This window comes from Parambassis ranga, chromosome 10 (genome assembly GCF_900634625.1).
Source record: "Parambassis ranga chromosome 10, fParRan2.1, whole genome shotgun sequence".
In the NCBI taxonomy this organism is placed as follows: Eukaryota; Metazoa; Chordata; class Actinopteri; family Ambassidae; genus Parambassis; species Parambassis ranga.
In genome coordinates, this window is record NC_041031.1 from 21,156,950 (window position 1) to 21,174,562 (window position 17,613).

At 42.1% G+C, this 17,613-nt stretch overlaps 1 protein-coding gene across 2 annotated transcripts in view; it reads right to left on the minus strand.

The window, feature by feature from the left end:
- fat2 (FAT atypical cadherin 2) overlaps positions 1–17,037 on the minus strand; it is an 80,063-nt gene extending 63,026 nt beyond the window's left edge. For both annotated transcript variants that reach the window (XR_003671406.1, XM_028417058.1), the window contains exons 1-3: positions 16,809–17,037; positions 2,913–6,176; positions 1,719–2,030 (exon numbers count right to left, since the gene is read on the minus strand). Coding sequence is in view for 1 of the 2 variants with exons in the window: in XM_028417058.1 (XP_028272859.1) it covers positions 1,719–2,030; positions 2,913–6,168 (3,568 nt within the window). In the remaining variant the exon portion in view is untranslated. The remainder of the gene's footprint in view (positions 1–1,718; positions 2,031–2,912; positions 6,177–16,808) is intronic.
- Positions 17,038–17,613: the final 576 nt, after the last annotated feature.

The window sequence follows — 17,613 nt, forward strand, 5'->3', positions numbered from 1 at the left end:
TACAAAAGGAGAAACTGCCACTATTTGGTCTGGACCTCCTGTGGTTCTAGACCCAGGCACACAGCTTAAAGCCTTGCCAGGTAGATTTGTGTGAGCTCAGAAATCTTATTAGAATCCAAATCTCAAATGCGTCTGGTGTCCAAACTTAGTTCAGGAACCAGGACTTCAAGAAACTGTGTTTATGCTTTGTAGAAGTTTTACCTCATTAGTTTTACAAACTTAAACGTGAACCATGAAAAACAGCCTCAGGTAAAAAAAAGCATGTTCACACAAGTTTTTATCGAGTTTGCCTGAAGTATCAGTTTGTTTATCTGTAAGAGTTGTTGTACATAAAATGCTCATTAAAACATTTTCTTTATCGTTTTCTGATACTTATATTGTTTTTTTGTGCATCAGTTATGATGTTTGGGTGGTTATTCATGTCTTGTTCTGTGTCATCTTTAATTGATGGTGTTTTTAATCGTATTTTATGTGGATCAATAGGAGACCAATGGGGTTCTAAATAAGGAATTTAAGAATTCTGCAGGCTTTTGGCATGAATTTAGGTAAAATACCCACATTAAACCTCAGATTCAGCCAAGACCTGACATTAGGAAATCCTCAGATTTAAAAAAAAACAGCACACACAGACACAATACCCCCTTTCACCTAAACACATTTAAGCCTGTACTTGTATGCAAGGATAAGTGAATATCAAATACAGCTGCATTCACATGAAAAAGCTGGTTTTACCGCGGCACTCTCTGGCTGTTTCAACACCTCCTGCCCTACCTGCCTTTGTGTGACGTCTCTGTCTTAACACAGCTCGCCCTCTCTCTCCCTCTCTGTCTGTCTGTAATCCTTTGGTATACTGGCCTTAGGGTGTGGACAAACACCACTGGAGATTAGAAGAAGAGGACAGGACGAGTAGTGGCTTGCAGCGTCAGAGCAAAAGCTGCGCTCGTTTGCTTGAAAATCAAAGTCCTCGCCAGGTGATTCAGTTGCAACTGTCAGCGATGAACACACAGATACCTGAGGGGTTCCAGGCTGTTTCTACTCTCCTGCCATGTTGACTTTTTTCATATCACACATGAGTGAATATGTGAGTGACCTCTGTAGATTTTCTTATTATTAGATTTTTTTTTTTATTATTTCCAGCGCCCTACCCTCTCTACAACACGTCCAGGTTCTGGATCACTTGCTCTGCTCAGACATGCAGCAGTGCATTAGCAGATATGAACCACGTTTCAACATCCCCTAACATGTTAGGGGATGTTAGGATTTACAGCTATGAATCAAAATGTAAATCTGCCAAGGTGACACGGCAACATATAGAGATATGTCACAACTCTTTGTAAAATGGAAAGAATAGAGCTCCACCAGATGTCTTCTGATCACAAAGGAGGTTTGAATGAAAATGTAAATCAATCTAACGGCACCGTGCAGCCCATACTTCTGTTGAAAGTGCATTGTAAAAGGAGAGGATGACACCATGTAATCCGATGCAATTACATCCAGTTACCAACATCTCCGTGCCTGTATGTTTAAAAGCTTCAATTATATGTTTCAGGATTTTTCACTGTTAAACTGCACAGAGATGCGTTTGAGTTTTTTACTATTAGCCACCACTGAGCTGTTTACATAGCGGTACAGTGAACAATGAGCCCATAGTCACTATGAGGGTGTTGAAGGGGAGGAGTTAAACCACATAAGGAAAGGGGGGGGTATCCAAAATTTACCTGTGTTGGGGTCGACATCAAAGTATGTTCGGTGAGATTCCAGCATCTGGAAGGAAAGCTTGCCATCGGAGGACGTGTCCACATCTGTGGCCGACACCTTGATGACGGAGTTGACTGTGTCCACGTTCTCTTGGACAGACGTGAAATACACCGGCTGGGATAGTTCAGGAGCGTTGTCGTTCACGTCAAGGACTTCAAGGAAAACGTGGGTCCAGGAGATGAGAGGCTCAGTTCCCAGATCCGTGACGTAAACAGAGAGCCAGTAGTGAGGCACCATCTCACGGTCCAGGATCTCCGTTGTTCGGATCACACCTGAAGCACATGAACAGGAGAGAAAAAACAGATCTGGATAAATCACAGTGTGAACCACACATCAGTGCTTACTTGTTTCAAACCTGCAGAGCCTCAGGAAACAATCACTTATCAGTGTAATAATTTTGTCGTCCATACCTGTAACAACCCTAAAAGAAGTATCAATCACGCTGACTTTAATCTACCTAAAGGTGTTTGCATTTTAACTAGTCTGGATCGGAGCACAAAGGTGAGCTGGGTAATTTCAAACATTCTCAGCTCCACAACGTGGGTGTCACATTTGTGTTGCCAAAATGTACTTACACTGCACAAAAGGCTACTGAGACACAGTTGTGGTATGCTGGGGGGGCCTAAAGACATGAGAAAGCGACTTTTCTTCACATTCAGAAGTTTAAATTTGGATACCCTCGGGGGAAGACTCTCAAACCCCAGAAACATAGAAACATATTTCAGCACAGGTCCATTATGACAGAGAACTCTATTTGCCCTGATTTTATCTGAGCCTTAAGTGCAATAGCAGGCTAATGGAATGCACCCCGGCATGCTGCGAGGTCGTAAGGTGTCCTCTGTGAGGGATATGCTGATGGGAAAACATACAAACCACCTGCAGCACCCCGGAGGAATCATTATGTCGTACAACCACACACGTGTCCTATCATAAGCTCAGGGAAACTACAGGAGGAAATGTAATTGTGTAAAGATCTTTTGAGCTTAGGTGTGCTGCCTTCAACCAAAGCAGAGATACGCGTTTCCCTTCTTTCTCATATTTGTGCCAAGATGCTCCAAATATGAGAAATATCAATCTCCTCATTAATATTAACCATATTGGCTAGTTTTTCTTCTTCTACTACTATAAAAAAAAAAGCAAAACCAACTTTTTACCTGTTTCCTCATCAATGGTGAACACCCCAAGTCCAGAGCCATCATGGATGTGGTACCTGACGACCTGATCTCTGCCTCGATCCTTGTCTGAAGCTGTAAGCATCACTACAGATGTTCCCACTGCTGCATCCTCCATCACTGCGGCATCATACACAAATTCTGAGAACACCGGCCTGTGTAGGTTCTCATTGACGTCCAGGACCTCGATCTCTACAAAGCAGGAGGATGAGAGGGAGCGAGGCAGGCCTTGGTCCACAGCCCGGACTGTCAAGTTGTACGATGGCCTTTTCTCAAAGTCCAGTTCTCTCTCAAGAATCAGGGCGCCTGTGGAGGAGTCGAGGTGAAAGATTCCGCCCTCTGTGTTCTTCAGGTTGTAGGTGACGAGGCCTCCGCTGCCAAGATCCAAGTCGATGCTCTCCACCCAGATGAGCAGGGTGCCGACAGGAACATCTTCTGGAACTTTAATTTTGTACACCTTGGGAACAAATTTGGGTGTGTTGTCATTTATGTCTTGCAAAACCACCACCAGGTCTGTGGTGGAGAAGAGCTGAGGGCCGAGTTTGGCCTGGTCTCTCGCTTCGATCCAGAGGTCATGCCTAGGTGAGCTTTCTCGATCTAGTCGACCCGTCACAGTGATCTCTCCTGTCAGCTCATCAATCCTGAACATGTCAGTGGAAGTTAGCAGGGAGTACTGGACATTCCCGCTCATATCAGTGTCAACGTCAACTGCACGAGCTGTGAAAATAATGGAGTCGGGTTCGATATTTTCAGGCACATGTGTCACATATCTGGATTGATCAAAAGCAGGAGGGTTGTCGTTGACATCCATGACATTGACAGCAATAAATTTCCATGCAGATGTTTGAGGATTTCCCAGGTCATAAACCGTAATGTTCAAAATGTAGAACTCTTTACTCTCCCTGTCCAGGGGGCACACTAACTGAAGGTCACCAGAGAAAGTGTTGATGGAGAAGCAGCCATCTTCATTTCCACCCGAGATGGTGTACACCAGCTTACTGTTAAACCCAGAGTCCCTGTCTGTCGCCTTAAACTGAATAATGGTGGAATTTAACAGATAGTTTTCGACGAGGTCGATCGTCCCAGGAATGCTGAGGTCAAACTTGGGAGAATGTCGGTTGGTGATGTGGATGTCAGAGAACGTGTCTTCCTCCTGATGGATTAAAATGGGTTTAATTGATTCAATGAGTTTATCCGTCAGCTGTTTAAAAACTCCTGTTTCCTGGCAGCGCAGTGTTGCATCATCACCTCTGTTGGTAACAGTTACCCTGACAACTGAAACTTCGGAGTGATACATGCCGTCTGTGGCCACCGCTCTCAAAGTGAATGAGCCTTCCTGCACAGGAATCGGCTGTTTAAGAGTGATGGCTCCTGAAACAGAGTCGATGTTGAACACTTGGAGCTCATTCCCCAGCTCGATCATGTACCTCAGCTGCTGCAGCTCGTCTAAATCAATGGCTGACAGCTCGACGATTGTGTGTCCCACAGGTAAATCTAATGGTACAGTGATGTTGCAGCCAACTCTCTCAAACAGAGGGACGTTATCGTTGATGTTGTTCAGCGTTATTGTTACAGGACATTCACTGACCTGACAGAAGGGGCTGCCACTGTCCGAAGCCCAAACTCTCAGGTGATACCGCCGTTTCATCAGCTCATAGTCCAGGTGTTCGGAGGTTGAGATGACACCTGTGAACGGATCTATTGTAAAAGGCAAAGGGCCTGAATTTGCAATAGCGTAAGTCACAAAGCCGTTTTTTCCTTTATCTTTGTCTGAGGCCGACACTTTTAACACACTGCTGCCAACAGGCGTGTTTTCATCCAGCGTGGCCTCATAGGAAGTCTGTGTGAACTGAGGGTTGTTGTCATTTTCATCTATTATCTCAACCACAATGTGAGTCTCAGCTTCACCGTGATTGGCCACTACATCAAATTCATATCGATCTTTTCTCTCATAGTCAAACTTCTCTGTACTTATAATGATTCCAGTTTTGGGATTTATCTTGAAACTTGAGCTGTCTGGATTATTTTTGATACTGAAAGTAACATTATAAGGAACTGAGGTGACGGACACTTTAACTACATGAGTTTTAGGGGGTGAAAACTCACTCAGTGTGACAATGTAGGTGTCCTCCAAAAACGCCAATGACCTATAATGATAGGCCGGAATGTGGATTTGTGTAATTGGAGAGAGTAAACTTGGTGAGCTCCTGTCTTTAGCTTGAAGGGACAGATTCAGCCCAAAAGGAGTTTGAGACCAGATAATCCTCTTTGTAGAGATCACTTGGAAGTCGCTGCCCTGCACACCTAAGGGGATTATCTCAAAACACTTGTGAAGATCCCCTCCAACAATATTTAGGGATTCCACCGGCTTAACTCCTGCTTCCACATGGACATTGATAGTTATTTTTCCATCAGCGGAAATTGTGGGTTTCGGGGGTGGTGTGATCTCTGGTGAACCCATAGGCATCTTTTGTACATGCACTGTGACCCTGGCAACATTGCCAAATTTCTGAACACCGGATATCTTTTTTGTCCTGTCCTCTGCTAAAACGGTGAGGTCGTATCTGTCCATCCGGGTGTGATTGAGCTTCTTTATCAGGCTGACTGTGCCTGTGTAGGGGTCAACGACAAAAGGATGAGCTCTGCTCGTAAAGGAGTAATAAAACTCAGCGTTGCTCCCAATGTCGGCGTCTGTGGCGCTAACTCTGACCACACTTGACTTAAGTGGAGTGTCCTCCCTGATGGCCACATTGTACGAGGCAGGATAGAAGAGAGGTTTTAAGTCATTGGTGTCAAGCACCTGGATAGACACCTTTGTCTTTGCCTGGAAGTCAAAAGTGCTCTCTGTTGCCTCCACAGTAAGAGTGTAAGTGTCTCTGACTTCCCTGTTAAGGAGAGCTGAGTTACTGCTTCGTGTTTTGATCCTGAGAAAGCAGAAATCGCCGACTTTGACTGCCTCTGCTTGAAAAAAGCCATCGTCGTCGCCCGAGACGACAGTGTATTTGATGTCCCAGAGCGGATCTGTCACTTCAATGCCCATCTTCACCGGAGTCTCAACGTACATCCGCGGGGCAGAGTTCTCGTTGATGGTGGCGTTGTAGAGATGGTGTGTAAACCTGAGTGGAGAGCTGTCTTTTCCTTTACCCATTGTCCCTTGACACCTTGCTATGTGCAGCATGACTGTGGCTAACGTAAGGAGAGTTGTTCCTGAAGCTGCCATCTTTAGTTCCATGAACATCTCCAGTCCTGTGAAAAAAAGGAAAAACAAATAAATGCCAGGTAATGAAGCATAAAAATGAGTAGGAGAAGCCTTTATAGAAGCACAACAGAGTCATTCACCCATCTGTATATCCACACTATTTTGTAAATACACCAATTTTGTTCCCCAAGCTCCAGCTCCATTAAGAATACACAATGGACACAGAATACACAATGACACAACAGCAGAGGGGGGGCGGCCTGTGGCAAGGTATCCAAATCTTGTCCCGACTTGCCTTCACAAAAAAAAAGTAAAAACAAGTAACACTGTTTCAGAAGAAACAAATTGCCTCCAAGCCTTTTCAGACAGGTGGCATCCCAATAATTATTCCTCTGAAGGCCGAATACAGGCAATAAGCACACATCCAAATTATTACCTCTAAGCTTTTGTCATCATGGAGCTATGAGGAGGGATTTATAGTCTGATGACTTAGTATCATGCGGACGGCAGTGGGAGGTTCAGTTCTGATCCGAGTGCAAACCATATTTAGTGGTGAATGGTGTATTAGTCAACCCTGAAGGGATGAGTCACCAAACTGTTGCCAGTCTTATTTAAGGAACACCTGGCTAAGGTGCACAAAAGACTAAAACCAGATCAGGTAACTACTGTGCACCAAGTTCAGATCTGAAAGCACTATTTCTGCTGTGCACAACTATGTGTGACCTGCAGTAATATGAAGAAAATCTGGACCTTTTCTACAGTTCTGCAGAGTAAAGTGAAAAGTGAAAGTTTCTCATTTTTGAGGATACATTGTGCTGTTTTCACAGAAGTGCAGGGCTTTATATTCTAGTGAAGAACACTGACTGAAAATGTGACACAGACTGAAAAATCTGCTTGGGGTTCAGAGAATTAGGTACTGAGCAGATGGACTATAGGTAAACCTGTTCTGAAATTAATGCTAAAGTTATCAATTTGAATGCATTTCCGGATTCACTCTTGCTTTCAGTTCCTCTCGGAGCATCAACCGTGAGAAAATGGTCTTGTCATATTCCCACAATGTCCTTTTGAAGCTAATCTGTATCTGAATCAGTGTTTTGTCAATCTTGTAGCTACAACAGCATCTCTAGAGTGAGGACTTTGATTCTGGTCAGGATTTAGCATTCCATGGATGATTATCTCCTTTGGTGGAGCAAACTCACAGTTTTAATGTGCAAAAACAGGCCTCTGATTCAGACTTGACACTTGCTTTATGGTGCACTCTTTGCAAAAAAAAATGCAAAATGTGCACAAGATACATGGGAACACATGAGCTGCCAGTGAGCCCAGCTGATGCACGACCATACCATGCCAGCTCGAATTTCATGCAGAACTGACAGCAGAGATCTGCAGGGCAGAATGCTTTGCCCTTCACTGCCTAACTGACAGCTCATCCAGTGCAAAAAGCAATCCACACAGAACAATCTGCAGAAATGCTGTTTCCTTGGATCAGAGCAATAAGGTCATTGTATTATACAATAAATACTTCACTGACAATACATATAATCAGGTAATACATAGTATTATATAATAAAATCTACCGGGTTGGGCACCATTGCTGTCTGTGACAAAAAAGGAGCCAAGATAAAAGATGTGCCAATATAAATTATGAATAGCATTGTCAAACATCATCTGATTGCTACGGGTTTGTGAAAACAGCTCTCCTCTGGCATATGATGTCCCGATGTCTCCAGGTTGACTGGCGCTGGAGCTTTCAGTGGAGGGTAACAGGTATGTGGGGGTTTATCTCCACTCACTCTGTGACAGACAATCAGATTACAAGAGACCGGGTCACTGTTTGGGTTTCCAAAGAGATTGAAAGCCTCTTGGAATCTTGACTTGTCATGTTTTCTAGCATTTATTTTTAGACTTTTCAGGTGGAGGTGTTTTTTTTTTTTTTTTTTTTTTTTTTTTGGGGGGGGGGGGGGGGGGGGGGGGGGGCAGAGAGATATTTATACTGCCTGGTTGCTTGTTTGCAGCACGTGCTTCTACATCAAATTATACGTTAATCCCAAACTCAAGGATATGGCTCTACAGGATCGTTATAATGATGTATGAAGTAATCTCCAATGCAATAATTATAGGTTTTAGGAGGGATTGTGTCTACAGAAATATGCTTAATCCCTGTGGACAAAACAAATCTGCCTCATTTCAAATGACTCAACTGTGCAATCCAGGTTCTGCTTAACAGCCGGTCAGTGCAACAGAATTGTGAAAACATTTTTTTATTGTTATATCGTATGGGTAAACAAAAGGCAGGATCTCCAAATCACTGCACTTAAATTGAGCATATGATTGGCATCAAGTTTTGTCTATTTGTGTGCTTCCTATAGAATAAAAGTAACGTTATTAAAACAATTGAAAACTTTCAACCTCGAGGGTCAGATAAGACCATTTCTGGACTTTAATCACTCAATGAAAACAACTCCAGCAATTTAGGAGTCTATTGGAAGTCTCGAAAATATACAGACAGATCTTTGCTGTCACTGAATCTTAGTATTGTTGACTGATCCCAAAACTATTGTTGTTTTTGCAAGCCTAGCCAAGTAGTTTTTATCATTATTGAACGTAATCATTTGGAGACGGGAGCCCATCTAAAATGCTAAGACAAAGCAATAGAGAACAGCAAAGTGCAAAAATAGTAACAAGTGATATAGATAAGATTTAGTTTAAGATTTAGTCAAGCTGCCAGTTTGAAATCATCAAAAATGTAACAATTTATAATATTTATCAAAAGGAAATCAAGCGTGTCATATTATTGTGAATTCTGATCCAATTTTAGGACAAACATGTGTACCAGCCAACAAAAACACCTGAAAACACACGTTCCTGGAATAAACTACAACTGCCCCGTTGCTCTTTGCAATTTGCTCAGTGTGATAATCGAAATCTGTTTGGCAACATCATAACTCACGCAGGTGAAACACCAATATTTGCTCATCTAATGCTGAAATGAAGGCAAATCCTTTAGAGGAGGGTGAACTGCGACACTGATGAGGATGGATTACACTCAAATGGAAAACTTCAAAATATTATCAATTCCATTTGAATCTAATAAACTCTGTGCCTCGTGTGTAATGAACCCCACAAATCAGCATTATTTGATTCATCATCACAGAGGTGAGTTCAGCAACAACCTTCATATAAAAACTGAGCAGCAGAAGTAGTATGAGGGAACAAAACTGTATTGATTTTCATTACCATCTAGAAAATTGAATGTGTATCATGTTGGTCACTACTACAACTCATATGAATGTGTAAAATTAAACACCAGACAGTCCTCACAAAGCTTTTTAATGCTTTTTTTTCTCTCAGTGACTCTGAAGTCTTTGGAAACTCAGCTGAACCTGAACCTGAGATTGATAGAAAACGTCCATGTTTTTATCCAAACATCCAGTGCTGCAGGGTGGGAACCTCAGGCCATTACAGCTGCTACTACTGAGGTTGACACACACACACACACGCACACACACAACTCCACTACTGCTGTGTGTTCCAAGCTGCAACCTGCAGCCACATGTTCAGCTCCAGCTTCCTGGATCACATTTCAACATCACCCCTATGGCTGCCAGGACTTTTTTTTTTTTTTTAACTCCTCCTCTACCTCGAGCTGTCAGCATGAGCATGAAGGGGTGGTCACTGTCTGCAGTGTTCAAATCCTTCTTCTTTTATGTTTGCCGACAAGCATTTTTGGCACAGAGGCCAATCATCTTATCACATTAAGGCTGAGAATGCATATTGAGATATACCTGATAGGTTCTTCTGGAGATATTTAACCCCATTTTTTTACAGATTCTAGTCATGAAATGTGGCTCCAACAGACTGCGGTGTTCCACCCACATCAAAAGCTCAAAGCAAGCATTTCTCAGTGCAATCAATCATTTTCAATCATACCTGGTCAATCCCTGCTGAGGTACTGGCTAAATACCCAGACATTTTCTTATGCAAAACACAGCTCGACACCAAACTCCCTTTTACTTTTCAGTCTTTACCAAACAAAAAAAAACATGTATTTCTACTCTAACATTGACCATGGGAGTCATTTAAACGTTTGGAGCCAGCCCCTAGTGGCCACAGGGGGGACTGCAATTTTTGAACATTCAAACATGGACTTGATTTCTCAGCCCCAGACATTGCTGCTTGAACAGCACAAACAAAAGTGGCAATATTTCCTAGCAGGCAGGATGAAGGTACAACAGGTAGACGTATGAGGCTCAGCGCTTAAATGCATGCAGCAGTGGAATATTTATGCTGTCTTGCTCTTTACACACTGAACCCAGTCTTAACAATACAGACCTACAGGAGTGCTATAACACTCTACATGTAGCTCAAAAGCGTGTGTCACGTCCTGTTCTTATTGGTTAATAACCACAGTCCATTTACACATCACCCTCACAAATGAAATTAACCACAGAGCAAACTTCACTCAGTGTGAAGCCAGTTATTCATTTCCTAAGTAATGACTAGTGCAGCTCCGACAAGTTAAATCATGAATCCATATAGCTGCAGTGTTAAACCCAGGGGCATTTTATAATGGGAGGGCAGGGCATGCCGTTTAATCCTAAAGAGCACACAGACAACCCAGAGATATACAGGTAATTAGCTCCATATGTTTGCACAAAGGTTCTTCTAGTGAAATGTAGTGAAATACTAAGTGGTGAAAGGATTTTAGTGGTCCCCCCCCCCCCCCCCCCCTTTTGTCCCTGAAAACTATACGACATTATTCCACCTCCTGCTCCTTCTGTGATTGTGTTCATTCCATCAACCTGTTTCCTGGCTTTTGTCAAAGTGATTACACCCCCATTCTTCAAAAAGAAAGAAGAGAAGAGAGAGACTCTGGGATTCGGCTGACATATAATATCTCAGTAATCACATCAAGGTGCTGTTCTGGATGTGGGTGTTACAAAGGAGCCTCGGAAAATAGAAGGATGGAGATGCATTATCATAAATTAAAATACTGCTGTCAAACAGCCTTTTGGAATATGATTCAATTCAACAGTAGAAGTTCACCTACAGATGTTGGTATATATGTTTTTAGAATGTTCACTGCAAAGTCTAGTACAGTAACACTGTACAGTACTGTAACAGTCTATATCTTCATTTGATTTTAACCTCATTTATAAACAGTATGAAAATATGTATAGCAGTTTTAATCTTCAAGGACATATTATTATGCACAGATGTCACTTCCAGAAAACAGCCCGCCTCACTCTGACGGCAAAACAAGGTGGACTCCACGGGCATGTCGGACTGATGCTTCAGCTGCTGGACTCCAGTTGTTTCCATTTGTTTCTGCTCTCTTTAGATTTCAGCAGTGTGTAAAGCCAGATATCAGATTTCTTGATGAATTCATATGTACAGTCAATCTATAGATGTGTTTTGGACTTTTGAGCTTTTTGCCACTTGGTGGGTGTAACTACAGTAACATCTGTATCCCATGATGCCACATACATACCCTCTAACTAGTGGGGGCAGAAAAAGACAGGCAGCTGGGGGACAGTACTGCCGGACTGAGGGTCTCTGCATGTGGTAGAAGAGTGAAGGTGTCGCGCTGCACACTATGTTTCTACAATGTCCCTTAATCATAATGTCAGTGCGCAGGCTCGTTAGTTTCACTTAAGTGAATTAGCCAGTTAGCTACTGTACAATGCTTTAATAATCAATTAATAATCTTTAGCCCGTGAATCATAATCGAATGGTGAGGTACCAACCCCTACCTCTAACCCTCTTTGTAACGATTAATAAGGATTTCTGATCTTACAGAGATGCAGATGCTTCTGTTAACAATCTACTTTCAAGTAATGTCTGCTTTAAAGTTAAGTTTTTTGTTTCCAAGTGAAAGTTAACTTACTCTTCAAACTCCCTCTCATTTGCATAATTGCAGAATTCAATTTCCCCCCCCTTGCCCATTAAAAAAAAACAACACCATCGTCTTTACACCGGGACAATCTACCACGGTAATGAGTCTGTGCTGAAGTATTAAACCATGATGGATAGGGAGGACTCTCCGGGTGTCAGTCTATTAAGAGCTCACTTTTGAATTATGGTAGGGAAAAAAAAATCAGTCAAGAATCTGTTGACTACAAAGTATACATCATGTTTTTTCTCTTCTCCTTTAGGATTCATAGACTAAAATAACCCCAAAATGTCAAATTTGACAATTAAGCACTACAACAAGGTGTTAGAGCAGCTGGTCCCCTCGAGACGGAAGGATGTTCTGACAGACACTCGGTGACGTGCAGCATTTAAAGGACGGATAAGTTTTATAGTGTCTTAAAGTTTTCTAGCACGCAGCTGGTAAAGATGTTTTTAATGCTAAATAATGAAGCTTTTGTTACTTTGATATGACGTCCTGTTTGTATGAAGGACCCTCCGAGTGAACCACTCAAAGGAGGTAAATGCCAAGTTTAGGGTGAGTCTGTCTTCGTCTTCATCCTTGAGAATAATACAATATAATCCCTGCTAATCCCTATATAGCAGCAAGCCCGCTCATTGTAGGCAGCTACAGCATTTGAATTGCTTGCTGTGTCTGTGGGGCATCTTCCATTATCCTGTGCACAATGTGAGGTCTTGATATCCTGCTGGTGTTTCTTTACCCCCTCATGGGAACTCATTTTACAGTTTATGATCTCAAAACACTGTGACAGGATACATTTACATTTCACACTTCTAATATAAAGTGCTTTACGTTTGCAGGAGGTAAATGTTTCTATTGCAGACACGCACTCGCACCTGAACATGATCTGAATAAAGTTTGGAAAACTGATCTGTATTGAATGAGCCAACGAGCTGCGGACACTGTATACATGTTAATGTAAGGGCTCTGAAAACTTCAACTCAATCATACTCTTGTATCTACAAGGTCAACACTGAAGCAGGTATCATTTTTTTATCTATACAAAAAAGAAAGAAAAATATAACCCTCAGCACAATTGTCATCGTCATTAACTTATAATCATGGGACAAATACTTGCATTATAATGTGCAAAATGCAACAGTAAAATGTGAATCCAGTCCAAAATTGGCCTCAAACCCTACAAGAAAATCAGCCAAAACCAAAGAAACAACACTTCACTTCGTATTTCTCCACCACCCTTGCAGGAAAAACAGCTACACCTGTCTTTTCATTGCTTTTCACACTTCATCGTGTTGACCTTCATCCAGCCCAGATACACTTCACACTGTACAATGATGTTAAAACCTAAAAACTCCCCCCCTATCTGTTGAATACACAGAAAACTGCAAATCATTTCTAAATCAAACAAGCTCAATAAACTGATTATACACACACATACACACAAACACACACAATCCTCTGATTTCAGTCTGTATTGAACACTGGAAAACCCTGTGTTAGCATCTACAGGGATGGAACTGTCAATTATCTTTTACTTGATACAGCTGAGGTGTACCACAATAGACCTTTAATGAGGAAAAAAAAAGCAGCAGGCCTAGTGTTACAAGGCTACCATTCATAACCTGTGATAACAGATAGTTCCACTTCTCCCTGATGTGTGCTCCTGCTTCCAGATACCAATTAAAATCAGGCTTTGGGGGACCTGGGGGTTAGAGGAAGGACTGAATGAGCCTGGACGAGTCTCCGTCATTCCCCTTCCCTCGCTCTGACTTGTTCTTATTTTTATGGAAACTACCTCGCAGCACTCTGCACTGATCTTATTTTATTACTTTTTTCCTGCATGATCATTATCAGTAATCAATGACTCTGACACTCGACCTCTGTGCAATTGCCTACAGGCAGCAGTCACAATAATTCTCCTGTTCTCCTACATTATTAAAATAATATTATGCTCACGTTTAATATAACACTGATGACTTGGTGCTCTGTATAATTTAAGCATGATCTGAAAAATGAAGCTTTATTTAAGCTGCAGTCTGCATACAAGCAATATCACTGTGAGCAGTAACTTTCACAGCTCATGCCTCTGCAGAGCTGTAATTTCAGATCAGACCTCCTGGATTACGTCAGGGCGTGGTTACGATGCTAACCCCTGTCTGGGGTTAGGGAGGGCGTGGCCTTCAACCTGACCTCTCTCACACCCACCGCGTGAGGCCAAGACATGGAGGCCCTTAACTAGACCAGGGAGGTTATATTAGGAGGAGTTAACAGCTCTGGATCCAGAGGTACTTAACCCTGTCAGGAAATCAGAGAGCTCTGGTGAAACCCTGGGAATACAGACCAGACTCTTAAATCTGTCTTGTCTTAAATCTTGTCTTAAATAAATGCCTTTAAAAGCTGAAGTAAACAATATTAGAACACATTATGAGGGCATTTATTACCACAGAACTGATGTCTAAGCTGGTACAGTAACAGCAACTCATCTCCAGAGATGTGACTTTTAATTTAAAAAAACCCTCAGTCAGGTAACTTTATCAAAACACCTTAGTTTTTCTGAAAAAAATCCTTCATTAATCTGTCTATAAAATAAAAGTATACATGTGATCTTGTTGCAAAAAAAATATATATATAAAAATGCAGTAATTTTTTGTGCAATAGGAAAGATAATAACATGACACCTGGGAGGACACGCTAATATTCAAACCTCTGTTGAGTGCACCAACAACAAAACACTCTCATACCTATTTCATCATGGATCCTTTTGCCTCATGTTTTTTCTATGAATTGTCATGCAGAAATCATCACATAATCTACACAAGAAGAAGGAGGGATGGTGGAGAATGAATCAGGAGACCAAAGACAAATTGTTGGCTGTGTTCAATAGCTGGGTTTAGATTTAAGGCAAATAGCAGGGACAGCAGCAATGAGTCTCACCCCACCTACACTATGCTGGACTTCCATTGAACTGACTCCTCATCATAAAGAAAACTGACAAAGAAAAGTTACCTTCCTTATGCTTGGAGATCCAGACCAAACATCCAGAAGTGGCACATTTGGAGTGACTGTCTGTAACGTTGCTCATACAGCACGAATATGTCAAATATAAGTCACCAAACACCATTTGTTTCTCTGTTTTTCAGCGGCTTCCACACTCGAAACCATGTGTTTTCCATGTTTAATACAGACTGTTTAATTCTTCAAAGTTACTTTTACTGTCGGAGCATCTGTAAAAGTTGCACTGGTGCCCCACCAAAGGCAGTCGTAAAAATTCTGAAGTCATGGGAATGTTTAAGGGATTACAAACGAGTGACAATAAAGTGTGTTTGTTGAACTCATTTCGATTCTTTTTAAGTTGTAAACTGGGTTTTAATATTCTTTACAGTGCACTGTGTCTGTATAATCCTAGACTGTACTGTTGCTCACTGCTGCAGTCTGCAGGGTTTGTGTCATGTGAAAGGGGGGAGGGTCTAGAAAAGGGGTCAGCGGTGTCTTTTTAACTTAAAACGGCAACTCAACACACACATATGAACCGACTCACACCCTCAGGGTCACTCAGGTCTTACAGCAGACGCCATAATTACAGGGAGGGTCAGAAATGCCTCAGCAGTGCTCCCTGTTAGCAGCCTATCTGTCACTCACTCTGTTTGGATGGGACAGTATCAGATGGGCCGGGGGTGGGGATAATTGGAGTGTAGGTAGATTAGTTTGTTTACTAGTTTACTTAACTTCTATACTTCTCCCTGCACTTTTTTTTCTGCAACTGTCAGACAGAAAAGCAGCCAGTTCAAGAGGCCAGCAGGCCAGTGTAATTGCTGAGGGGTAGCATCCATCTTTCCTTCATGGCAGGCAGTTCAGCTGCATCCATTCTCCCAGCTGAGTGTAGACTTTATCTCAACTACTCCAAACGGCCACGTTATCTGCACTGTCAGTAATGAGGCTCTGCTTTTGCCAAATTACCCATCAGTTCATCTGAAAAGCTGTCAGTGCAGAATGATGGTGTTTGGCTGTGATATTTCAGCATTTTGGTGGCTCCAAAGAACTTCAGAAGAAAAAAAAAAAAACCTTTAACTTGCACCGCTTTATCAGGGATAACATTCAGCTCAAATGAAGTTCAGGAAAAAGTGTTTTCTTTTCACATTCTTTACATAATAATAATAATAGAACATAATCTATAGAACAGAAATTAACTTTTTGGCGGTCATCCATCATGATTACCATCAGACTGTCCTTTTCCTTTCACTGCATTGCAACAGATTTACATGCATCACTATCACTGCAAAAATATGATTGTGCAACTTAATTCTTCACACAGTAAATCAGCTCTAGGACAGAAAGGAAAGGGAGGGAGGGACTCTGGCCAAATCTTTAGACGTCAAGAGCATGACTGCATGTGTTGACATGTGCCATTGCCGCTCTTCAACCCTCTCCCATGGAAACACTCTGAGCCCAAACTGTCAGATTTAAAAGGGGATCCTTTAAAAAACTCACCAGCTCTTCTTATTTCTTTCTGACCCTAAAATGTGCTCTTAACACATTTAAACTGTCAGATAGTGTTTTATATTTTATATATTAGAAACATACTGTATAAAAACGTGTTTTCCAGCACGCCAGAGTCACGTGTTGCAAAAACTTTAGCTGTTTTTCTGAGGAACTTCTGCTCTGTTTATACATGCTCCTGGGTATTGTTTGGTAATACTGTGATACCAAATAGTGGCACTCTTCTCCACAATAAACAGCAGTGTGGAGTGGAGTGAAGAAACATGGATGCAACAAGAAAAAAACGTACCTGAGGTCCAGTTAGGTGACTCTTCCAGGAATTTCGGTTTTGTTTTTCTCCACTCACGCTTCAGGAACTTTAAAAATCCTTTGACAGCACGATGACAGCCGGCGTACTCCCATTGTGGTTTGGTGTAAAGTCCGTAGGGGGAAAAAAGAGAAGGTAAAGTAAAAAAACCAACATGCAGAGTTGTAGGAGTGTGTCTCAGCGGCTGCTAACTTCAACTTCAGTGCCTTCAAAGGCTCTGCACCAAAGTGCTGCTGAGACACCTCAACACTCCCTCAGGAGTCCCATCTCCACCCACTTCTTACACTGTCCCTCCTCTCTTTCTGTGACACACAGACACACACACACACACACAAAGACACACACCTTCCATGTGCCCAGATTGTGGGCTGCTGCCCCACCCCCTCTATCTTTCCCAGCCTGTGGGCTCAGACCTTTGGGCCTAAGCCAGGATGGAGCTTCTAGGGTGTGTGTGTGTGTGTGTGTGTGTGTGTGTGTGTGTGTGTGCATCTCTGTTGATACTGTACATTCAGTCCAACCGCTCAGTTGAAATTCCTACTTTTCCTACAACACATATTTGATTTGAGAAGTTTTGCAAAAATCATCTAAAAAACTAAAACACACACACAGAGTTGTGTTTCAGCACGATCAGGGCTCACAAACACTGAGAAAGAACATACCTCCCCACAGTGTAATTAAACAAATGTACGTCCCTACATTCAAGATGCATTGTGCCTTACTATCTTTGTGAGGACATTCAGTTGAGTAATGCATCTCCTAACCTCTAATTCTAAGCATTAATACCAAA